General features: G+C 44.3%; 1 protein-coding gene and 1 pseudogene across 1 annotated transcript; one reads left to right on the top strand and one right to left on the bottom strand.

Annotated features, from left to right (window-relative positions):
- Positions 1 to 12,913: 12,913 nt before the first annotated feature.
- LOC127236622 (phospholipid hydroperoxide glutathione peroxidase-like) lies at positions 12,914 to 13,482 on the bottom strand (annotated as a pseudogene).
- Positions 13,483 to 19,986: 6,504 nt separating this feature from the next.
- Il17f (interleukin 17F) lies at positions 19,987 to 23,966 on the top strand. Its single transcript, XM_051204293.1, has 3 exons — positions 19,987 to 20,025; positions 22,024 to 22,244; positions 23,646 to 23,966. Exons 1-3 carry the CDS (start codon positions 19,987 to 19,989, stop codon positions 23,881 to 23,883), a joined length of 498 nt encoding a protein of 165 aa, XP_051060250.1. The 3' UTR covers positions 23,884 to 23,966.
- The last annotated feature ends 1,475 nt before the right edge of the window (positions 23,967 to 25,441 follow it).

Genomic DNA, 25,441 nt, shown 5'->3' with positions numbered 1-25,441 from the left:
GTCTCTGGTGGGGTATGCAGTTCTCAGAGGGTATGCCAGGATGGAAAAGTTTGGGTCATATGGTATTTATTTTTAATTTTTTGAGAAATCTCTAAACTCCTATCCCCAATGGCTATATTTGCTGGTGCTTTTTATAATTTCATTTGCAGGATTCTCTTCTGCATGTACGCATTTACACCAAGTTGCCACAAGGTGGCAGCAGCCTGCTGTGATCTCTTTGGGGATTTGCTCTGTGTCCTGTAGTTTTCCCCAGTAAACTGTCAGCTGGTAACAGGTTGTGCACACCAGGCCCTGGTGATTTGGAAAAGCTAAATAAACAACTGCCACTAAAAGTTAAGGGAAACAGACTCTGGCTTTACCAACTCAACAGAGGTCCCTGTTAGAGGACTAACAATCTGTTAGAAACCTTTAATAGTTCCTGTGTGTAGAGAGTCCTCTTACAGGATGCTTTTGCAGTTATTTGCCACTGAGACTTTTGTTTTTTAAGTGTGCTTGTAGAGAAGTTGGCGGGGCCAGCACAAGTTCCTCTGTATGTATTGAGTAGCTTTCAAAGAACTAAATTTACCTACATAGAAAGCATGGGTTGCGGTGTCGCAGACCTGAGCTGTGTCCTGGTGGCAGATGTGGCCCCAGTTGTGCTAGTTTTCAGCCATAGGCTATTGGGGGCGCATCATGATGGGTGGGGATTATCCTTTTTCCTAAAGCCACAAGGCAGAGGATTCTGTAGCTGTTTGTGGCAAGGTTGTATTATGTGAGGGTGAGGACAGGGTTATTGCTGAGTTTGATTTCCATCGTAAAAGACACCCCTCCACACACACACATATACACACACACACAGCATATACACAGATCTGAACTCTGTGGCTCACTAAGAGTAGTTAGAGCACAGCTCAAGGGGGCTGTGTGTCCTGCAGGAGGGACTGACTGACATTGAGTATTGGCAGTGAGACAGAAGCTAGGCAGTAGGCAGCAGTTGGTGCAGGAAAAGCTGTAGCAATAAGACTAGAGGAGGAAGCTGATGGATGGTTCTATAAAGAAAAGCTCCAAGTTTTTAGGGGTCTCAAATGGTCTTTTCCAGAAATCTCAAAGGTTCCATCAGCTAGACAGTTTCCACCCATGAGGAAATGGACACAAATCGGGAGGGCAAAGAACATTCGTTTAGTAAGATAATTCTGGCTGTGACCTACTTAGCTAAATAGAAGGTAGAAGATGGGGTTTGGCTGTGAGAGTGATGTTGAGTGTTTTAAGACAAGCTGATTCTTAGGAATTCAGATCTTTATATTGAGTTTCAAGAAAGTTGGGTGTGTAGTGTACCAACTTGTGACATGAAAGATGTTGGTAAGTACTAAGGGTACCATCATGTCATTCATTGTACAAAGGCCTTGTACAGGACCCATGGCAGATACCTCAAAGTGTTTAGGGGTCCAAGAAGCTGGCTTGGTGGATAAAAGCTGGCAGTGCAAGCCTGATAGCATGGGCTTGATCACCAAAAGCTATATACAAAGCCAGATGTGGTACCTATCTTTAATCTAGCTGTTCCCATGGTAATGGGAAGTTGACATAGGAGATTGGAAGCTAGCAGGCTACCTAGTCTGGAGTAGATAGCATGGCAGAAGTGTGGCCCACATGAGAGACCCTGCCTCATAGAGGCTGCCCTCTGGTCTGTACACACACCCCATGACATGTATGTGTGCACACACATGCACACATCCCCAGAGCACTCAGCATGTGACCAGATGCTTTTGACATAGCCATTGCAATATGCTGACTTGAACTCATCAGAAAAAAGCATGCTAAGTTGTTTGGACTGCAGAGATGGCTCATGGCTCTTGCAGAGCATGTGAGTTCAATTCCCAACTGCTCTTGCAGAGCATGTGAGTTCAATTCCCAACACTTATGTTGGGCTGTTCACAACCTCATCTGACTCCAGCATTCCAGAGGTGCACAGACACGCAAGTAAAGATAAAACAGTAAAAATTTAAAAGAGTATTGCTTAAAAAAAAAAATACTAAGTCGTCTACATTCCTCATTCCAAAGAAGCCTGCTTACATTTAGGTATGCTATCTACAGGAGCTAAGCAGCTTCTGGGGCTTAGAGAAGTAAGGTTTTCCTGTCTTGAGAAATGGGGCATCATAATAGGGTACCTGGATGAATAAAACATTGATAGGGAAGTGATTCTCAAAGTATTTTGGCAAAGGTGCTGGGATTGAGTCTGCCATTAGATAGAGCTTGTACTGCTTGGTAGTCAATTGTAAAATGGGGATACATCTTTGTAGGTTCCTGATGAGCCAAGTGGGCCACTATTTCTACAGAAGTAAAACTATTAGGGGCTGGAGGCATAACTCTGGTAGTGCTTACTTAGCCTGTACAAGACCTTGGGCTCAATCGCCAGCGTTCCCCTGGCTTCATACCTCCTTTTCTGTCCCTTGGTAGTTTCTGTTCTACAGGCCATGTGGGCCTGGCTCAAGCACCTAGCCCCTCAATGGACGCTCCCCCAATGGCGCTCCCCCAATGGACTGCCATTTTCTGTAGTGGCAGGTGGTGTTAACAGCCCTGTGAGGTAGGTCAGGGAAACCTGGAGAAGAAAAGGGAGAGAATTGGCTGGGATTGATTGCACAGGAAATGTCACTAGAGAGCTGCAGACTGCCCAAGGGTAGTCAGTCTGCATTAGTGTGTTCCTTTCTGTGACACTGACTTTCAACCTGAGTGGGGCCAGCCACATCCTTAGAGGAAAGCGCATGGTTTCTTAACAAAAGTATCTGTTGTGTCACAAGACTTCCTGGGGAGATGTGACACACACGTCTACCCATCCCAGGTTGGGAGCCCACAGCAGACCAAAAATGCAGAGACCACCAACAAACTTGGGCACTTACAGGAACATGGGTGTGGGGTCACTTACAGGAACAGAAATGACTTAATGACAGCTGCATCACCAAAGCCTGGCATGGGTGACAACTCACAAAAACTGGTAATCTTGAGCAGACTGCATAGCCTGGAGGCAGCTCCGCAGGTTGGAGAGCTCTTTCCAACCCACTCCGTTAGTCTAACTGAACCTCTTGCAGGCAGCTCAGTTGGTTGCTGCTTCTTCCAGGTCCCATCATCTTTAGAGCTTCCTTGCTATAGAAGGAGGGGCCACGTGAGTCTGGTCAGTTTCAGGGACTTCCTGAAGCTAGTCTGGATTGTTTACCTTCCTGGTTAAGGAGCTTCCTTCCAGGGAGGAAATGCTTTAGTCTCTAGGAAACTGCTCTACCGCAGTATTTTAATAGCTGGTAACATACATACAATCATTCTAAAGCTGGGATTGATACCAAAATGTGAGGAAGCCCAAGTCCCTTAATGTGAAATGGTGTCTTATTTGCAGATTTTCTATGTATTGTGTTACACACTTTAATAAGTGAAAAAGGTACCCATTTGGGGAGTGTTTTCAGTTGAATTGACACAACCAGTAGACACGTAACCCTGTGCCTTCCAACAGCAGGGGTTTCTGTGCCTCTATTCAGTGAGTAGTGTATCCAGGACATTTGCAATGACCCCAAGGGGTTTTATTTAATTCTTTGGAAGATTTTTTTTTATCACAAAGTTAATTTTAATTCCATTTTAACTTACTGAAATAAGTTTATGCATTGGTGGAGAGTCTTGGATCTCAGCTCATTCATTATTAAGCAGCATGGAACCCTGGCTCATTCTCTCCAGTCTCCTCAGGGGAGGGAATTAAGATTCTAAATTCCTTTCCTGAATATTTTTACTATTAAGTCCTGAGTATTCTCCCACAGCCTGTAGGAAGATATTAGCTTCTGCTGAGATTTCCCATCCCCATAATAGCTGTCCCAGCAGGTATCTTTTTGTAGTAAACAAGCCAAGCCTCCCTGCTTTCAGTGCTACTGTTTAACCTTGCAGTAGGAAGGTGAACCTTTGCCCTATGGCACGGGGTGTCTCTGGAATCAAAGTCACAATCAACTTGAAAAAATATCCCCAAGCGAAAGCAAAGTTTGAATTGCTATGTAGAGTTTTACACCGTATTGTACCTACTTTAATTTATTTTGGCAAGATTAAGGCACTTGCTGCCAAGTCTGTCCCTGGAACGGAAGGTGGATGGAGAGGGCTGATGCTGTAGACTCGTTTTCCTGACCTCCACATGTATGCTGTAGCACAACTCTATGGAGTCAGTCCTCTCCGTCCACCCTGGGCTCCAGGGACGGAACCCAAGTCATCAGAGCCCAAGTGTCTTTGCCAGATGGTTTGCTCTGGATTCATAGCTAGTCATTGGTAGACTCGATCCACATTCAGGACTGTTGATTAGTTCTCTTCCTGGCATACTGTAATTTTCCCTTCAAAGGGTTTGGAGAGCTCTGTGAGCTTTATCCATGGATGAATCTTATGGACAAGTGACTGGGTACCAGTGTTCAGAGATGAAACAAGACCTTCCGTAGCAAGGTGATGCTCTCTGAGCAATCTCAAGAACTTTCCCCAAGGGCAGCAAAACCTGTGTGATGGTGATTGGCATGTGCTATTTCATTTCAGGAAGCTGATGGCTGTGGTGGGCACTAGAGTTACTAGGAAACTTGCTTTTAGGAGCCTGCTAAAATGTTTTAATTATGAGAAAGTCAAATGTTTTTTATTTCTTACCTAGATTCTTTTCGTCACTGGGGCAAGAGAAAGCATGCATAATTGTCAACTCACATACATGTTTGAAGTGCTGTCCATTTTTCAGATTGTAAATGCTGCTGTGAAGAACAGTCTCTCCGTAAGTTTTGGTATGTTACATAAGATATGAATGCTTTACTGCATTTACAGTATGTTTCACACGTGTATGTGTGAGGGATATGTTTTGTCCTGTATGTATGTACCCATGCTGACACTAAACACCATCCTGGCCTCCATCTTTTTCAAATGGTCATTTTTGGTGTGGTTGAGACTCGAAGTATACTTGTAGCATCTATATTTCTCACTCTGTACGTTCTGTAGTACCTGAAATTCAGATTTGTGGAAGAGGTTTGAGACTGTTTCCTACCATTAACACATAGGAAGTAGAGAGAAGACAAGCCTCTGCCACTATTGATTTTTCAGGACTAGATGTGACAGTCAGCAGAGTAGGAGCAGTTCGTGAAGTACCTGCCCGATCTTCATTTCCTTGTCAATTCAAACGAAAAGTGCAACAGTTAAGTAGGGATCCTAATAAAGCGTGGGGTAGACCCTACTCAAAGGGCAAGATGTGAATCCACCTCATTATCTTCAGAGAGCAGGCAGGGTTGGTCAGATGTCTCCAGCCTCAGTCCTAGACAGATGAGTCAGCTTCTGAACACCATGCCATACCATACCCCACCATGAATATAATCATTTTTTGTCAAAGAGCTGATAGTGCTGGTGTTAGTATTCAGGCATCTGTACTGGCCTGTCCTTGGGGTTCTGCTGGGATACACCCTCAGCTGCAGCCACTAAGAGCACCACCTGTGCACATTCACTACTGTTCCCTTTTAAAAAGGCCCTGCCCACCCCCTATCCTTTCCCCCCATCTGTATGGTTCCCTCTTTCTCTCTCTCCCCTTCTCCTGCTGCTCCTGTCTCTGGAGGCTGTTTTTTTTCCGTTCCCTTTCCCCTTTTTTAATGATCCCTTTTCCTAAAAAAAGAAAAACAAACAAACAAAACAAAACAAAAACAAAAAACCCTCTGCTTGAACCCTGTGCATGGCATCTTTCTCTCACACTGCTTTCCTTAATTTACAACAGCTGGCACAGAGGAAAAGGGCCCTGAAGGAGTTTCAGAGAGAGAGATCACTTTGTAGATTAATTTTAACAAACCTGGAACCCTAACACTTAGGTGGCTCAGTGATAGCATTGCCTACACATGCAGCTGTTCTCCTACAGGCGGCTACAAGAGATCCTGTCCCCAAAACAAAACAGCCTTCTCCCTACCTACAAAAGGATGGAGGGGAAGGAGGTAGGAATGGGAGCAGAGAAAGAGAAGCAGATGAGAGGAGTTAAGAGGCCAGGACCACGGCTCTTCGAGGATGGATAGCTATAAGAAAGCCTTGCAGTCTCCATGAGAGCTGGAGCACAGTGTTTCTGAAGTTCTGGGCAGCTCCCAATGTCTCTGATGGAGCAGGCAGTAGGACTCACCTAACTCGGATGCTAGGTCTAGGCGTGTCCCGCATGGTGCCAGCTGCCACAGGGTAACAGACAGTACAGACATTCTTGGGTCATTTGGTTAAAATAACCCCTTTATAGCTGATACCAGCTTATTTCCTAAGTTGTTTTTTTTTTTCCTCATCCTCTTTCATCTCTCCCCGAGTCACATGCAGAGTGAGGTGAGCTCTCAGCCTGGAGGGCAGGAAGGGGAAGGCATGCCGTCTTTCCTCTGCAGGTGCCTCCCCCAACCCTGCTCCTTCATCCACCCTTCAAGTGCTCATCTCTTCGAAGACCAACAGTCTCACAGGAAACCCTTTCATCCTGTCGTCTACAGCCTCTGACCCAAATTAGGAGACACCAGGACTACTGTCCTGAGTCACAGCCGTGCAGGGTGAAAGTGATACATGGCCCAAATGGGGTCATGTTAAATCTCCAACCCCCTCCTGCCTTCCAGTCTCTTTTTAATTGTGTTCCCATGGAAACAGTAACCTCGTTTACAGTTGCTAGCATTTGGAGTTGATGCTATTGTTTCCCACACAAAGATGGTAAGAGTGCCCTGAAGAAGAGGGCAGGGACCCCATTCCCTACATGCATGTGACGAACATGCCTGTGCCCTCACACACACTCCCATTTCCTTGACCGTGCCTGGGAGTATACCCAGTCACAGTACCCTTTAACATGCTACCACCTTTATTTGTTCACATATTTAGTGTGTGTGTCACATGAGTGCAGGTTAGAGGACTCTGTTCTTCCATTGTGTGGGATCAAACTGAGTTTATCAGGCTTGGCAGCAAGCCTCTCTTCCCCACTAAGCCATCTCGCTGGCCTCAGTTAATCTTCTGGTGGAAGTTCCAAAGGATTGTAAAGTACAAGCAGCTTTGGAAGAGGTTCAGTCCAAAAGCTTCCCGATTCATGACTCCCCCCAGAGTGTCACTACCAAATGCTCAAGACTTGGGAAGGGCCAGCTTCGGTGCTGTTCATTTCAAATCCCAGTACTTGGGAGGCATCAGATCTATGAATTTCAAGCCAGCCTGGTCTACTCATCAAGATTCAGGACAGCCAGGGTTACATAGTGATACATTTATCTAAAAAAAGGAAGACTTCCATAGAGACCGGTGCTTCTCCATCTTAAAAGCAGTTACAAATATTTGAAAATAATGTTGCGCCTTCAAGGCTTCTCATTCCCAAAAATGCCCCATTTTAATCGTTGAATCCAGGTGAAGGAGAAATAAAATAGCATTGACAGGAAGTATTTGTGAGCACCAGCCATAGGCAGGATGATTGCCAGGAGTGGCGGTGAGGCGGGAGTCTAAAAGGCGAGGTCCAAGGTGATCACCGTCAGAGCATTTGAGATTCAGAGAACAAATTATCGATGCACACTTGAGGCCCTTAGAGATCCAAAGCCCGTGCAAGCAGCCGTTCAAGTGGCTAATACGAAAGTCACCTCCGGTTGTCTTTAGTGAACTGCTCAGTGGACTGGCATGAGAGTTTGATGAGGGAAAACAAGGCGGTTTTGAGGAGGGGCAGCTGGATTCGGGACACTGAGTTTGGGTGGAACTCTGGGGACAGGAGTGGTGGCTGAGGACACAGCAGGTGGATGAGCAGGAGGGCATAGAGACAAAACTCAAAATGGAGTTGGCTCGTGTCTTGTGAATTTGACACATACGTGAGATTTTGAGCCAATACACGAGACGCTAGGGATCTGAGGTAAGAATGGGGGCAGATCAATTTTCTGCGCCCCGATTTACCATCCTGAGACTTCGTTTCTTGTCGGTACGATGATTGGGGGAAAGTACAGCGACAAAAATCGCTGATTCCTGGTTCCCTCCCGACCCTGGTGGAAATGAGCTGAGGAGCGATTTGGTGGGAGGAAGGCAGGGAACCTTTCGAGGGTGTTCGACCTTAAATGGGCAGACGGTGAGCTGGGCTTTCCCCAGGCCCTGTGCTTGGGCAGTGTGCTGACTAATTCCATCCAGCTCAGAGCAGGAAGTCTGCCTGCAGCTGAGCAAGTGGAGGTATGCAGAGAACCCTGCGAACATGGCTGCAGGCTGTAGCTACCAGGAGAGACCAGAGCCCTGGCTCGCAGAAACAGCCTCACCTTCCTATTAGGTGCATCCCACACTCGCCAAAGAACCACCCAGAGTGTAGGAGAAGCGCTAAGGTGCTTCTTAGCCATAAAGCACAGGGAGTTTAAGATTTCTCTTCTTACCCCACAGACTTACAAGGACACGTGATTGTCAGTTTCCCAGCTTTAGAAGATGTCACACATTCCGTGAACCTACTGCATTGTTTTGTGTGTTGGTTTTCACTATGCTGTCCAGGCTAGCACAGTCATGGTCCTCTGGCCTCAATTTACAAGTGCTCAAAAAACCACACCACATCCCTATCCAAGTTTACGGGACACACAGCAGTTTCTCTAATTTTCTTTAGTTTGGGGCATCTCAGACTTCCCACATGATGTGAGTACTCAGGTAGCTGATGAAAATAAAGTCTCTGCTGGATGTGGTGAGGCACACCTTTAATCCCAGCACTCAGGAGACAGAGGCAGGTGGATCTCTGTGAGTTTGAGGTCTATGTAGCGAGTTTGGGACAGTCAGGACTACATCTCTCAAAAAACCTAAATAAATAAAGAGGAAGAGAAAGAAAATGGAGCCTCCACTTTCAAATAAACTCACCAGGGCTAATGAGTTAGATGGTTCTGAGATCTAACATCGAGTAGCGAGATCCTTCTAGGCTTGAGGTAGCAATCTGAGCTTCTCACACCAAGCCTTGGTGCTTGCTGACTCCCCCTGAGGAGATCTTGTCTTCTGCATGTTGCTTTGTTCTGCTTAGGCATCTTAAGACCGTTTTTTTTTTTGTGTTTCCACATGTTAACCTTGCATGTGGAAACCTGGAACCAGTGTAGACTTGGGAACGGTCTGAATCCAAATCTTGCTCTGGGAAAGCTCCCTTGTCAGCTTAGCCACTAGGAGTGTGTCAGCTGACATCTCATTTCCTTCTAGAGCTAACTCAAAGTCCTGACATTTTTTTAATGCATTCTGACTCCATGCTGTGATCTCTCCTGGAAGAAGCTCTGTCTTTAAAGTCCCTAAAGGACGCCAGGGAATTTCTCTCCACAGCAGCAATGCTGTCTGATCTACCGCAAAGTACAGGGCTCCCCTGGATTTAGAAGACATTTGTATTCCTCCAGTATAATACCCAGCCGGTCCTCCTTACACATTCCGGTTTTATCAACCTTTCTATTAAAGCCAAGCTTGATTTAGTGCAGTCAGTTACAGTATGGTGGCTTTCTTTTATCTGTTTATTTATATATGCTGAGCATGGTGGCACACAACACTTTAAATGGCTTATTCATTTTATTTTATATACAGGAGTCTTTTTACCTGCTAATATATGGGTGTTCGTACTACATGTGTGCCTCGTGCTGGAAGAGGGTATCATATCCCTTGGACCTGAAGCTATGGATGGTTGTGAGTCAGCATGTGGTGCTGGGAATTGAACCTGGGTCCTCTGCAAAAGCAGTTGGCTCTCTTAGCCACTGAGCCATCTCTCCAGTGCTTTCTTGCTTCTTTAGATAGTACTTTTCTTATTTTTCTTCTTCTTACCCTGTCCAGAGTGGATGCTTAATAAATTGCTCATTGATGAGGAAACAGAAGTGTAATGCAAATGTCTCCCACAGACTAATAGAAGCAGCTCAGATCTGAGAGAGCCCTCCTTGGAACTGGACCTTTCTTTCGCTAGTGACTTAAAACCTCTGCCACCCAAGGTTCTCTGTATTCTGCTGAAACTGATCCTGCTTTTCTTTCTTACTTTTCTCCTAGAGCTTTTGCCTCCTCCCTTCCATCAACTCCTCTCTCCCTCCCTCCCCCCTCTCTTTTCCTCCCCCTTCCTTTTTTCTCTCCTCTACCCTCTTTTCCACTTCTGACTTGGTCTCCGACAGCGTCTTTGGCTCCCTATGCAGCCTAGGGTGACCTAAAACTTTTGGTCCTTTTGTGTCCACCTCCTCTGGGGTTGCAGGCATGAACCACCACACCCTATTTATTGCTGAGCTGGGGATACTCCAGGGCTTTGCGCATGCCAGGCTACCCCTCTACCAACTGAACTACATCCCCTTTTTCAGAGACAAGGAGTGGGGGATTAAAGAAGAAAATCGGGAAGAGGAAACCAGAGCCATAAAGGCAGAAGGGAAAGGAGGCTTCTATAGTTTCATTCTCTTAACTCACGTCCAAGTAATCCCCAGTCTCATAACTCAGTGTATGGAGACTCATTCACAGCTTCATTTGGCAAGTAATCATTGTGTTCAAAAAGAAAAAGGTTGGCTGGGCCAGCCTGGTCTACATAGTGATCTGAGTTCAAAGTGACTGAAACACCTTGTTACTACAAACAAGTGAGATGGATGGATGGATGATAGATAGATAGATGACAGATGATAGACAGATGGATAGATAGATACATACATAGAGAGACAGAGATGCAGAGAGAGGTAGACACAGAGTAGAGAGACAGACAGACAGACCAAAACTGAGATAAAGAAAGATACAGAGACAGAAAAGTTAGCCACTATGGATTGTGACCTTATGTTGATTCTGAAAAAACCAAACCAAATCAAACCAACCAACCAACCAACCAACCAACCAACCAACCAACCAACCAAACAAACAAAAAAGAACCACATGATGGGGCTCCTTACAAGAAAAATTAACAAAGTACCCTTAAACTGAAACTATTCTATTGCATTAACCTGGGGAAAAGGTTGTGCGGACTTGGTGTGGTCTATGGACACTCGGCAGCATGCTGTCACGGCACCGCGTGTTTGCTCTTCAGTAGGAGACCCAGAGCCACCCAAGGTGGCTAGAGGACATGAAGCCTGGATTCCTTGTGTGAGGGACCAAAAAGATAAGCTATGTATTTAATTAGCTCCAGCAACCTCAGGGAAAGAAGGGTCTTATGCTTGAGGGGGCTGTAAGCTGCAAGAAGAACAGAGTTAGAGAGTGAAATCCAGGATATTTTGATGTCACTCTAGTTTGCTATTCTTACACCCTGAGCCTGACTTCCCCATACATATATAACGCCTGGAAAAAGAAATCACTTGGGGGTAAATGCAGAGTTAAAGTAAATCATATACTAAGAACTTTTGTTTGTAAATATGGTAGACGAAAAAAACACCTCACTTTAAAGTTTGAATTTAATTCTAATTTATAATAACCCCTCAAATGGAGTATACGATAAAGCTACTTAACTGTCTTGTTTTACGAGAAATCAGAGTTGAGATAAAATGCAAGAGCTAACAGAAAAAAAGACTGTAACATCTTTTAATGTCTCCACCAGTCTGCTTGGATGAAGATATGTGGCAAATCAATAATGCCCCGATCCCAGGGGTGTGCAAGACCAGATGCCCTACTGCCGTGCCCAATGTGGGTCAGTCCGGAGACAGTTCATGAACTAGCTCAGAGATGCAGACTGGGGAAGAGTCTGCCCTCCCCCCACCTTATCATTTCCCCACACAGCTCCATAATCCCTGAGGCAGAAGACGAAAGTCACGGTGAGTAACGCATGGGTTTTACATTCTTATGCCTGGAAGTGACTCACACACATTTCTTGGGCCAGAGCAAGACAAAGAGTAAGGAAAAAAAAAAAAAAAAGACTATGCTGTGTTTCTGGAAGCAGAGGGACAGCTTTTTGACGAATGTATTCGTGCCTTCTAGTGTCTACCTCTCTTTCCATCAGATACTTTGTTCTCAGTTCTCACCGAGTGTTTTTTTACTTCTTCCCTAAGGAAAATCACCGTCAGGTACCAACCACTCAATCAGTGCATCCGGTGCAAATCTAGGGCTCATTATGTAATGTCTGTGAGTCTGGTTGGCAGACAGAACAGAAGCAGGAAAACAAGAACAAATTATTTCTATTTGGAAAGAAAAAGGATGGGGGCCGCGCAGGTGTTTGTTTGGGTTTGTAGCTTTGACATTTTGCTCGGGTCACGGGCACCACTTACGCTTGACTGACTTACAGATTGACATACAGACAAGCACGATTGGCGCTTGGGTCTGGGTTTGGAAGGAGCTCACTTGAGTTTTACTCCGTGGTTCCTGGTTGGTGAAGCTCCATTGCTAGGACTTTGGCACCCGCCCCTTGATGGCTAAGATACCAGGGTCAGCTTCTGGGTGACTCTGAGAGTGCTCTCCGAAGCTGAGCACATTTCTTACATAAGCCGGAACTTTCCAGAACTTTCCATCCAAGCGCTGTTCTCAGAACACACATGTTCCTGTTTGCATTCCTGCAACTCTTCTCTTCCTCGATTGATTTGATGGAAGATTGCCAGAATGGCATTCATACACATTTTGTTCCGAGTTCCTGAATCCGATTATTTTATGCTTCATTCTGATTTTCATCCTTGGGGATGTTTGCTTGACTAAAAGGTGTGTCTGCACATTTCTCCCAGAAGCCTTTGCGCAGTTGTCTTTTACTCTCGGTGGGTAGATGTTTCTTTCTAGTCTTGCAGCACTCTCTGGACTCCTCTGTTCTTTGGCAAACTTTTCAGGTTTGCAATTTTGTCAATTCAGAAAATCTTTTCTTCTTTTTCTTTTTTTAAATAACATTTCTACATTTTATTCCCACATGGTAGCCAGGTTAAGCTCGAGCCCAGGGCCACAGGCCTCTGGACCTTCCTCCAGCAGGGATGCACGCCAGGTCCTCGGGACTGCCCCACCAGCGGGCTGGTTTTCAGGCAGACCATCATGAGTGCCAGGGTGGAAGGCTCCAGGGGTCACAGGGCAGGGGGCTCGGTGGGGGCACACACTTGTAGGGCTAGAGATAGCACAGCAGATCCTTCTCTGTCACCAGGGGCTCTTCCATGGGACCATAGAGCTTCATCATGCAGCCATTCTTATCAATGAGAAACTAGGGCATGCCCCTGCCCTAGGCTGGACTTTGATCCATTTACACAGTGGGTGGGCATCGTCCCTATTTACACAGATCTTGCTGTATATGTTAAACTTGACATTGTAGCCGGCTGCAAACTCCTTGATTTCTTGATTACTTCCTGGTTCCTGCTTCCGGAACTAGTTGCAGGGGAAGACCAGGAGTCGTAAACCACAGTCAGCATATCCGACATGCAGATCAACTAGCTGAGTGTAGTTTAAGTCGGTTTTGCCTCATTGTGAGGCCACGTTGGTGACGATGCACACGAAACCCTTGTACTTATCCAGGCAAATCATGTGACCGTCGATGTCTTTGGCTGCGAGTTCATGCATGGAGCGTGCACAGTGCCAATCATCACGGGATGCGCACATGGTGCCTGCCAGGCAAGGCGCAGCCAGAGCCCCGCACAGCAGTGCTGGCTTCAGCAAGCGGCCCAGTTCAGAAATCTTACATGCACAAACAAGGTTCTGTTTTCTCATCTCTTTCTCTAAGGATACAAAATAATTAGACACAATATCTGCCTGTCAAGTTATTGCAAATTCTTGTCAAAAGGATTGTGTTATATAACACAGACCATCCTTTATCTGACCCTGCGATTTAATTGCCCAAAGTACAATGAAATTGTTTAACCTTTTGTCATGTTAGCACCACATATTCAGACATGAATTCTATTTCCAGATATACTTCTGTGCTGTAGCTCTCTCTCTCTCTCTCTGTGTGTGTCTGTGTATGTGTACTGTAGTGTATGTGTACTTGTGTGCTTGGACACCCACACATAGAGGTCAGAGAATGACTCTTGGAGTCTTCCTCTACCCTTCTCTACCTTGCTGTTATTATTTTGACACAAGTCTCTCCCTGAGCTTGCGACTTGTGTTTTGGCCAGGTTGCCTGGCCAGCAAGCTTCCAGAACCAATCTGACTTTGTTCCTCAATCTTGGGGTTACAAGCATGCCCAGCTTTATGTGGGTGCCCGGGATTTGAACTTAGGTCTTGTTGCTTTCACAGCAAGTTTTCTTATCTACCAAGCCATCTTCCTATAGCAGACTAGAACCACCTGCATAGAATGAGGATAAAGTCTCTTGAAGCTGGATTTGTAAAATTAAATGTTCATATTTATGCCACTAATCACTAACAATTTCATGCTGTTATTTTATTAATATATGTGTAGTAATTTTTTACTATGTAACCATACATTTTGGATTTTGAACTTAATACAAATCTGTAATAATATAGACAATTTCCTGGAACACTACCTCACAGAAAACATGGAATATGGCTCCAAGCCTGCAGTAGAACATGTTGGCTAAAACATTGGCTAATTTGGACGTTTTGCCGGCTGCCCTACTTTAATCATACATGAGGCTGTGTGTAAACCACTCCTGGGGTAACAGTTAACTAACTACTGCTTGCTTTCTGTGTGCTCTGGAGATGAATGTGGACTGCTTGCAGAATAGCAGCCCTAGGGCATTTCTGAATCTCAAAGCTGGTGACACTACCAGGTTAGAGAATTGCACTAACCAGAGTTGGCTTCTCATATGTTCATCACTGTGTCCATAGTAGAGCACCTGGCTTCCATGGGAGGAAATGCTGAATAAATACAGGCTAGATTAAGGATCTGAACCTGTTGGTCCAGTTATCAGTTTGGCATCCTGATAAGTTGTTTTTCTTCTGCAGCAGACAGCATTTTGACCACAGATGTGAATGTCAGCGCTGTTTCCTTCGCATGGAAGGTACGTTGTACTCTTCCTCTGCCATAATCCAGCAAACCCTCCCATACTGAGTCTGGTGTCTTTAGCTCTTCCTTTTGGGTTGGCTCTTATACTCCTCTACACTGAAGCACAGTCATGAGGGAAGAGACTACTGAGGAGAGCAGGCATGCTAACATACCTCCTGTTGCGATGGCAACACACCTAACAATCAGCCTAAATTCATAGAGACTTATTTTGGCTCATGGTTTCAGGGGTGTTAGTACATGGTCACGTGACACCATGCTTCTCCACCAGGATGAGGCAAGAACCTTGTGTGGTTTTCTTGAGGGCATGGCAGGGGAAAGCTGTTTACTTCATGCTGTCTCCAAAGGGAAAAGTGCATGGAGGGAAGGGACAGAAGGAGAGGAGTTAGGACCTGGAACAAAATATATTCCTCAGATCTATTCTTCCAGTGACCCTCTGTCTATCAGAATTTCTGCCATTTCCTCATAGCCCATTAGCTTATAAATTTAATACATCCATAAGAATGTCATAATGTGCCAGGCAGTGGTGGTACAAGCTTTTAATTCCAGCACTCAGGAGACAGAGGAGCCAGATCTCTGAGTGTGAGGTCAGTCTGATCTACAAGAGAGTTCCAGGACATCTAGAGTTGCACAGAGAAACCCTGTCTTGAAAACAAAAATAAAAACCCAAACAGACAGACAAACAAACAAACAAAAGAATGTCATAATGAAATGTATTATTTTATGTACTAGCCAAAGACTTTATCTCTCTGTGTATAAAATATTCAATGATCAGAGTTCTAAATAATTCACAATACAGCTAATAAGTAAACCTAAAACCCACTGCAAATCTATAATGCTTTATTGATAAATAGTTGTCAAATAAAAAGCTGTCAAATCTACTTCCCAAGCTCCTACTTCTGAACCCTGCTACAGTGGACAAAAAGACATCAACACAGAATCTTTTGACAGACAGTGCAGATGCAGAAGTAGCCTCATCCATATGTTGGGTTGGTAGGAGGCGGGATACAAGGGAAGTTGAACTCTCAAAAGCATGCTTCTAGCCTTCATGAAGACAGTGGGTTCATGAGCTGTCCTACGTGATGAGGCCTTAGAATTCTCTGTGATTTCAGTCTCGCTAAGGCTCTTATATTGGAGCCGTGTGTGCACCAGAAATGTACTGTGTGATGTAGACTGCATATTTGAGGATGTGCATTTTGTGAGGTGGTAAAGATACTCCATATTCATTATGACCCTGGAGAACCATCCTAGACAGAAGCAGACAAAAGTTAGATATAGTTTGAACTCACCAAGAGTGAGGGCAGAACAATGTCTGAGAGGGTGCTTGGAGAGTCTTCTGGTAGGAAGGAGGCAAGCTTCTGACAGCTGCAGAGAAGGACACAGAAGCCTCCACAGACAGAGAGGAGCCGTGTGGTTGTAAGGCCTGCCATGACTGAACTGGGATCAGTTCTGGATACTCTTCAGTAAAAGAAAATGTGGAATTAGGCAACAGAGGACAATAGCTTTGAGCTCTAGACCACACTCTGATAGGGAAATGTGTACATTGACCTGATCTTAAAAAAATTTGGCTGTAGACTTTTACACATGAATACATAGCTTTGATCAAATCCACCCCCACTCCCTGCATTTAAGGAAGCTTCATTTTGTAGTAGACACTAATTGACATAGAGACTCATAACTGGTCGATGTGTAAAAGGTCGTACCTGATCGCAGTAGATTTATGTTTTTTTTTCTTTCTTTCTTTCTTTATTTTTTAATTTAATTTTATATAACAAAGTCCAATTAAATGAAAACAAACATTTATACACAATATTTGGGAATTTGGGCTTCGTTCTTTCCAAATTACTTCCTGCTGGTAAGGGGCGCTGTCTTGGGGGATTCGAAGAAGATTCAGATATCCTAGCTGTAGTCTGTAGGGCTGTTTTGTCCAGCTGTTTGGAATGTAGGATCAGCTTGTACTCTGTTTCAGGTGGTCTGGTGTGATCAAAGTAGATTTATGTTTTAAATTTACTTATTTTTATTTCATGTGCACTGGTGTTTTGTCTGCATACATGTCAGATCCCATGAACCAGAGTTATAGATGGTTGGGAGGTGCCATGTGGGTGCTGGGAATTGAACCCTGGTCCTCTGGAAGAACAGCCAGTGGTCTTAACCTCTGAGCCATGTCTCCAGACCTCAGTAATAGAAAAATTTAAGAAGTAAGACACTGGTGTTTTTGAGAGAGGGGAATGAGTGTGTTTCCCCAGTATAAATGCATGTGCTTGACAGAAGCTTATTGACTGGATCTGAACAGAGACAAGTGATTTTTTTTTTTTCACGTACACAAACTGCGCACCGCAGCATTTAAAGTCTTCTATTTATTAACTCACTGTGACTGACAAAAACGGCCCGCAATTAGAGAGAGCCAAGATAATAGCCACATATATTGTGTGAATGGTTATTTGTTAAGCACAGTAGGGGGTCTAGTCGGAAGGTTAAAGTAATTAGAGAAACCACAAAACTACCTGTGGATGTAATTTCTGGCTCTCTCAGGCATCAGTCATTTCTTTCGTTTTATTTTCCCATCCACGGTGTAGAAAGCTAAGCCTTGGTAAGGATGACTTCCCCCCATGTCAACCGTGGATTCTGTTGCATGGTCTGAAAGTAGAACCCACAGTGTGTGACAAGGGTGTTGACGATTTGTGGAAGAATTACAGGCTGTGACAGTAATCTGTGACTTGGTTCATCTCTGTAGTAAAGGTAATGGGAGAGGAAGGGGGTGTGGAAGGAAGGGAAGATGGGGTCCATTTTCCGTCATCTCCCTTTTGGGTCCCCCTTTGGTTCCCCTTCAGGAAGTGGAGTAGAAAAAAAAAAAAAAACCCTGCATTCGTCAGTGACTCTGGGTCAACCACAACTTACAGACAGTAAGGAGGTCGATGGAAACAGGGACAGTGATTGCTATAAAAGTGACAGGTACTGTCGTTGACATATCCAGGGAGACACACCCAGAAGAAAGTGTTTCCTGAACGAAGAAGCAACCAGCGAGAAACAAGCATGAAGGGCGCATGCGAGACAGCGGTGGTGAGTGGCGCTGATGTCCAGGGCAAGGGGAATCGTGTCTAAACTTTTAGAAAGGAAGGCTTTAGACCTTCTTGCAGTCATTTGTGAATTAGTTCTTTAAAAAAATGAAGTGAAGTTTAATTTTCGATTTGTCTGGTGGAGAAAAAGAAGAGCAAACAAACGAGCAAACCAACAGTAGCAAAGTTATGCGGGGTGGAAAGCATCTGTTCTTATCTGATGGTTTTTGCTCAGAAGAGTTAGTGTGTTTATCTGGTATCACAAGGGACCATCATAGTCCTGTGTGTGTGTGTGTGTGTGTGTGTGTGTGTGTATGTGTGTGTGTATAAATTCCAAGGAAGGAATGGCTATGTGATATCACATGTAATAATATCTAATGTATGCCAGGTATTAATATGTAATATATATCCCAAGGAAGGGAGCAGGGAACCTCAAATTTGGTTCTTCCAAGACCATAGTAGTATTTTGAGCAGAGGAAGGAGAACCAGCCAGTTAAACTTTTGGACAGCTTCTGGCGGAGGTTTCTGTGTCTTTGATACCCTGATTAATGAATTAATAAATTTGCATGGTCTTGCTCCTTCTCAAAGCTAGTGGATGTTAATGTGATAGAATTCTACTCCTCACTCACTTGACCTTAATCAGAGAAACCCGGGAAGGGTTTGATAGAGGCACAAGGGCCAGGCTTAGGTAATACATACTGTTATCGGTTCTGATTGTCCTCTGGTTTTTCCTTGTATAAGCCTTGCAGCTTCAAAAAGCTTGGCTCTGACAATGGTGGTAGTTACTTGATTATTAGTATGTTACTTTGGAGATTACAACAAGCCACCAAGGTACAGTATTTAGGGACACAAGGCTTAGAAGTCACAAGTTTTGTTTGGCTCTGCTACCTGCTAAATGTGGGTGTTTGGCATTAGTCATTACCCTTCATGAATTTAATTTTCTCAGCTGTGTGGCAGCATAATAATAGCGTCTCCAATACAGTGTTTGGGGGGAAGGGATTAATTGATATATTGGGATGAATCTATATTTGTGAGATAGATCATGGATGCTTAGGTTTTAGGTAATTTGGGCACTCTAATTTGCCATATAAGAGATAAAGGTAGAAAAAGCATGCAGATGTTAATTCTTAATATTATTGTTTTTGCTTTCTGAGACAAAATCTTCCTGCGTGGCCCAGGCTAGTCTTGAGTTTGCTGTGGAACTCAGACTGGTCTGGAACTGGCAGGCGACCCTTTTGCCTCACCCTCTGGAAGCTAGAGCTGCAGGAGTGTGCCACCAAGCCTGGGTCAGTGTTATTTCATTAGCTCTGAGACCCTCATCCACCCACAGATGATGAATATTTCCCCGTTACATAGCGAAAAGGAGCTCGGCCATCTGTATTTTGTTTGCTGTCACTTAACACTGTAACGCGGAGCTGAGACCCACATGTCGGTTTTCTGGCAATAATAGTTTGCTCCTCTGTGGATGACTGAGAGGCAAGATAGTAGTTTAAAGCTCCAAAGCATTTCTGTTTCTTTGGGTGGTCAGCAAGAAGCCCAGCAGTGAAAGTAGCGTGGAAATAGGAGTGAGTTAGGAGGGGCAAGCAGACAGGACACCCTCGGGTTATTGAGGTAAATTTGGATGGAGCCCAGAGCTGACCAGGTTCTGTAGCCCCCTCCTGTGTGAGGAGATTATGGATTACAGGTTAGTGTAGGGGCAAGTGTGAGGATGTTCTCTCAGCTGGTTCACACCAGAGGAATGCCCAAAGCTAAGCTGAAAAGCTTCCCATCCCACGCCTGACCACCTCCAGCTTCAGTATTCTGCCTGTTTCCCCTTCTACGGGATGAGAACGGTATCTACTAATCTGCTTTAAAGGTGGCATATATGAATTAAAGCCCATAAAACATTCTCAAATTCCCTGGGAAGTATTGTTTGTATCATTCTTTGACTCAGCACCAGCCTTATAAGAGCTCAAATACACACACACACACACACACACACACACACACACACACAAAACGACGTCAAGAAGCAAACAGTGACTCGCTGATATTATATGATTTCTTGATAAATAGGCTGTGTGGCCTTTCAATCTTTCAGATGCAGTGGATAGGATATTTAGAGTCCTTAGCTCCTGTAAAGACACACAACTAAGATTAATATTGATAATAGTCGTAATGACCTTCGGTGGCTGTGACCAAGCATTGCCATGGAAGGTAGAGCCTGAGGACTGGCATTAAGAGGCTGGGGAACACTGACAAGTCATTTGTTGCCTCTTAGACTAAGTCCTTCACCTAGCTAGTTAGATAATTAAGATGAGCTTTGTCTACTTCATGAGATAGAGGGTAGAGAATCTAGTATTTAAAGAGGTGTGGAAATGTCTTCTAAAATACTCCAAGAAAATTTAAATATTAATAAAAATAATAACAACTTGTTGGGAGCATGGTAGTTGTCCTAGTTATTTTTTTCTATCGCTGTGATAAAACACCAGGAACAAAGCACATATAAAAAAGTAAGTGTTTAATTTGGGGCTTCCTGTTTCTAAGGGTTAGCTCGGTGATCATCGTGGCTGCAGGTAGGTAGGCCTGGTGTTGAATTGGTGGCCGAGAGACATAACTTTGAGGCTGGAAGAGCTAACTGGGGATGATGTAAGACTTTTGAAAAGAAAAAAAAAAAAAAAAAAAAAAATCAGAACCGGCTCCAGTGACACACTTCCTTCAACAGGGCCACATATCATCCTATGGAGGGCACTCTCTTTCAAACCACCACAATAGCTATCGTGAATCATATAACCCAAGCTACAGTGACTTTCAGTCTTGATACTGAAGATTAGAAGTGAAGCAGTGAGCATGATACACAAAAGGAAAGAGAGCACTCAGAGGAGAAATTTACTTACGTAACCTAAGTGGTTGGTAGGTGTGTGGTTATGTTTTCTAAACTTCTAAACACTTGTAAAGACTACATCCCACATCTGGCTCACACACAGTGAGTATAACATCAGTACAATGCCAACAGTTGTCACCTGTCTCAAATCCTTATCAGGATCTTTGGGATTTATGTGGATGTAGGAAACCAAGTCACTGTGGCATAAGTAGCAGAAGTGACAGTTGACTCTGGAGAGAATGCCCCAAACCACAACCCTGGGACCCTAAGGACTAGTTACTGGGCGAAAGAATGATTGTGGAGATGAAAACATATGACTGCTGATTATCCGGAGGGAAATCTGCCTCACCCTGCTTCTTGATTTCGACTTACTATCAGCCATCTTGCTATACCGGGTTCCACGACCTTTCTGTTTGTTCTGGGGATTGTTTCCCCCTCCAGTATGAATAAAATAACAGGCACGTCTTTTAAACCAATACATACAGTCACTGTCTCCACCTATACAGTATGAACTTGAACGACACAGAGCCTAGAAACGGAAAGCTCAGCTTCAGCCCTTCTGTCCATCCCCAGTAAAGGGTCAAGCAGGGATGGTGGTGTGGGCAAAGGATATTTGCAACAAAGGGAAGCTGTTGAGTTCTTTGTTCCTCTTGTGGGTAGGTCTTCACTGAGTAATTTCTTTGTGTGTTCTTGTAACCCCAGATAAACTGATATGCCAATGTCAGTATAGAAAAATACATGGGCCGGAGCTTGAAGAAGTGGCTTCTATACTCTGCTCTTGTGCGCCATGAGTACCCTGCTTCTTTCAATTAGCATTGGAAGTTTGCTGCGGTTGCTTTTGTATATCTTTTACTCAATGACCGAGCTCAAATGTATTGTTTAACTGTGTAACCCTCTTTATTCATTCATGTATCTATTCTTTCATTCATTCAGAAAGTTTTTATGGACAGGTCTAAGTGTGACATGAATGCAGATAATACCTTTCTAAAGAACATTAAAAATGCTTCTTGAGTGATAATTGATAAAATCTTTACTATTTAATGTTGATGAATATACTTCTGATTGAACTACATATGCATGGAGCCTTGAAGGTAGGGTGAGATTTGGAGGGAGGCATTGTGGGATATAAGGGTGGAGATAAATCCAACAGGATTTTAATCACCAGTCTTTCTGGTTTGCACCAGATAACATTAGATATGATTGTTCTCATTGCCAGTGATTACCTGTACTAAAGAAAGAAAGAAACGTTGATCCACAGAGATCCCACGTACAAACTTAGAGTTCAGCTACATCACCACTAGGACTAACCCTCCGCAATCTCTATTTTCCAGGTCAAGTCCCTGCTGCTGTTGATGTTGGGGCTTGCCATTCTGAGAGGGGTAGCAGCTCGGAAGAACCCCAAAGCAGGGGTTCTTGTCCCTCAGAAGGCTGGGAATTGCCCTCCACTGGAGGATAACAGTGTGAGAGTTGACATTCGCATCTTCAATCAAAACCAGGGCGTTTCTCTCTCACATGACTTCCAAAACCGCTCCAGCTCCCCATGGGATTACAAGTAAGTCAGGGAAGATAGACCATTGAACAATGTGCTAAACCAGATGCAGAGATGCATGACTTTAAGCCCAGCACTCTGGAGGCAGTAAATCTCTGATTTCAAGGCCAGTTTGATGTAGTGAGTTCCAGGACAGCCACAATATATAGTGAGATCCTGTCTTGAAAAATAAATAAAAAAAATAAATAAAAACAATAATAAACCTCCAAAACAAAAAACCCAAACAAAACAAAACAAAAACAAACAAACAAACAAACCCCAAACTAACCCTCCCAAAAGGAGAAAACTGTTCTAAATTATTTTGATTATAAAACATTTTCTCCCTAGTACCCAGGAGTCACATTCACTCTTTTTCTGAGATGGAGGTCTCACTCTGTAGCCCAGGTTTCCCTGGAACTTTGTAAGCAGCCCAGGTTATCCGCGGTTATCCTTCTGCCTCAGCCTTCTGAGGTCTGCTGACAGGCATGGCACACTTCACCTGGCTTTGCGCTCATCCCTTTCAACAGGAATTCCACTTTTTCCAGGAACTCAGCTTTCTCACCCCAGTTCACCGGTGTGGTTGAAAGTCTTAGTATTTTTCAGTCTGTGTTAGCATCACTGCAGGAGGACCAGTGGAAACCAGAAGCCAGTTTAAGGAGCTACTCCGAATACACGTTACTCTTTGAGTGGTGAGGGTAAGAGACAGGTGTAGAAGCAAAGTCAGCTGGGGATGGGGATGTCAGCTGTGTAGGATAGAGTCTTGTGATTTTGTCTTAAAGGTACAGGTCCTGGGGATGCTTAGATCCCATGTACACTCTTCAAATACAGCCATAAAAACAGATTCTGGGGACAAAGCTGTGCTTTGGGGCTACTGCGTAGCTTCCTCCCTTCTTGAGGGGTTTGCACACCGTGGCAAGCCCGCTGGGCTGCCTGTCTCCAGGCAGAGGTGAGTATCAAGAGAGAAACTGAGAGAGACTGGAGTCACAGGTCTCTAGGGCTTTGAATTTTCCTTTCCAAGCGGTGAGTTTTATGAAGTGCTTATTGGGAGACCTACTGGACATGTTCAATTTCTGCTTACAGGACGTGTGAAACTCCAATAATAACAATGCAAATAAAATGTAGACCTAAGAGTAACTGAATCCTGACACCATTTATGGGGTTGCTGTACATGCATTCATACTATGCAAAACCCTCACCAATTCCCTGGGAGAGTGATATGGTGAGAAGCCCCATTTTATGATGCAGATATCTAAGGCATAGCCAGTCATTAACAGCTAGAGTTTGGTCCAAGAATCTAGAGCCCGTGCTGCGCCCTGCAGGACTCAGACCCTCCCCTGGAGGGGAGCACCCAGAGCTGCAGGAGCCCTTCTCTCTTCCTCTCCCTGGCCTCAACATCCAGCGTTGCCTGTTTCTTTTTTTCTTTAGCATCACCCGAGACCCCCACCGGTTCCCCTCAGAGATTGCGGAGGCCCAGTGCAGATATTCAGGCTGCATGAACGCGCAGGGACAGGAAGACAGCTCCATGAACTCTGTTGCTATCCAGCAAGAAATCCTAGTCCTCCGGAGGGAGCCCCAGGGCTGTTCTAATTCCTTCAGGCTGGAGAAGATGCTGGTGAAAGTTGGCTGCACTTGTGTGGCTCCCATCGTCCACCGCGCAGCCTGACAAAGCCACATATCAAACTCGGTTGAAGAAACTGAGGAAATGCCTCTCTTTAGCCAGTTCTCTGCATAAAGCCTGAGCGCCAAGTCTCTTTGCTTCCTAAGACTCTTAGTAAGACATGCATGGCATTCTTTAAACTCTGATAAGGTACAGTGTAAACTTTCTGGCATGCTTTAGAATTGTGACCAGACCTGATGTGTTCCAACGCCTTAAACTTGTGAAAATGAAGGAGAATTAAGACACCTTTGGCCAAACCTCTTTATGTTACATGATAACCACATTTTTTTTTTTTTTTTGTCAATACTGTCACTGATACAGTACCGTTCTTGTAGAGTTCAGTGAAATACTCGTATTTCTGATGGAAATGAAGAAAGCACATTCAGAATGTATGGGAGGGGGCTGAGTTGTATGGGCTGGGTTAATAAGGATGAGGCAAACAACTGGTATGTTATGTCCATTGAGAAATTTGCTACATATGAAGGAGGGTGGCATAAACTATTATGTATTTATATTTGTAGGAGAACTGTACATCTATTTATGACCTATTGATTATATAAAATGTAGTAAAAATTAATATACCCATTAATTATGTAATAAAATATTATTAATTAAAAATACTTGAAGTACGTGCTGATTAGTTTTTGTCAACTTGATACAAACTTAAACCACCTGGTGAGAGAGAACCTCATTCTTCCGTCTGTTGAGAAACTGACATCATTAGATTAGTCTCTGGGAGTGTCTGGGGGGCATTTTTTTGATTAATGACTCTTGTGCAAGGACCCAGCCCATTGTGGGCAGTGCCACCTGTGGGCGGGTGGTCCTGAGTTGTATAAGAAAGAGGGGGCAGGTTATGGAGTGAGCCAGTGATCAGTGTCTCTTCATCATCCCTGCTTCACTTGAGTTCCTGCCTTAAGTTCCTGCCAGGACTTCTCTCCATGATGGAGTGCAACTCACGAGTAGATCTGTTCCTTATGCAGTCTTTTGTCAGACTCCTTTGCTACTTGGAGATGTACAGAAGGCTGGGCTCAGTCTCTGGAGACTTGCGTCTCTTTTTTTTTTTGGATACAGCATACATCTCTCTTTCACTGCTACCATGCCACCGGCTTTAAGGACATCCACGTGGCTGCCATGCTCCAGGTGCCAGAGAGTAAGTGAAATATGAGGTCTTTGTCCTGTCTGGGATTTGGTTTTGGGTCGGGCAGATAGTAGGAGCTTGGAGCTTCCATTTCTAACGTGTACATGATCTAATGACAGGAAGAATGGTTGGCATGCTGTCTTTACTCATTCACAAATGACCCCTGCTGCAGACAACAGTAGGGTTCATTGCCTAATGAGCCACCTGTGGCTGGTTCTGTGCGCTGGATTGGAGGGATGATGGAAGCCCGGCAACATTTCCCAAGATAACTGTGATGATGTAAGAAAGATCTGAATCCTGAGGGTCAGTTAAGATTGGAGACACATTCCTCTTGATGGTGGCCTCATATTGTAAGGGCCAAATAGACCATGATAGACCCCAGTTTACTTCCCTCGTTTATGAATGTAGCCTGGATTAATTTAAGGT

Source organism: Phodopus roborovskii, unplaced genomic scaffold (genome assembly GCF_943737965.1).
Source record: "Phodopus roborovskii unplaced genomic scaffold, PHOROB, whole genome shotgun sequence".
Taxonomy (NCBI): domain Eukaryota; kingdom Metazoa; phylum Chordata; class Mammalia; order Rodentia; family Cricetidae; genus Phodopus; species Phodopus roborovskii.
This window is presented reverse-complemented; position numbering and strand designations above follow the sequence as displayed.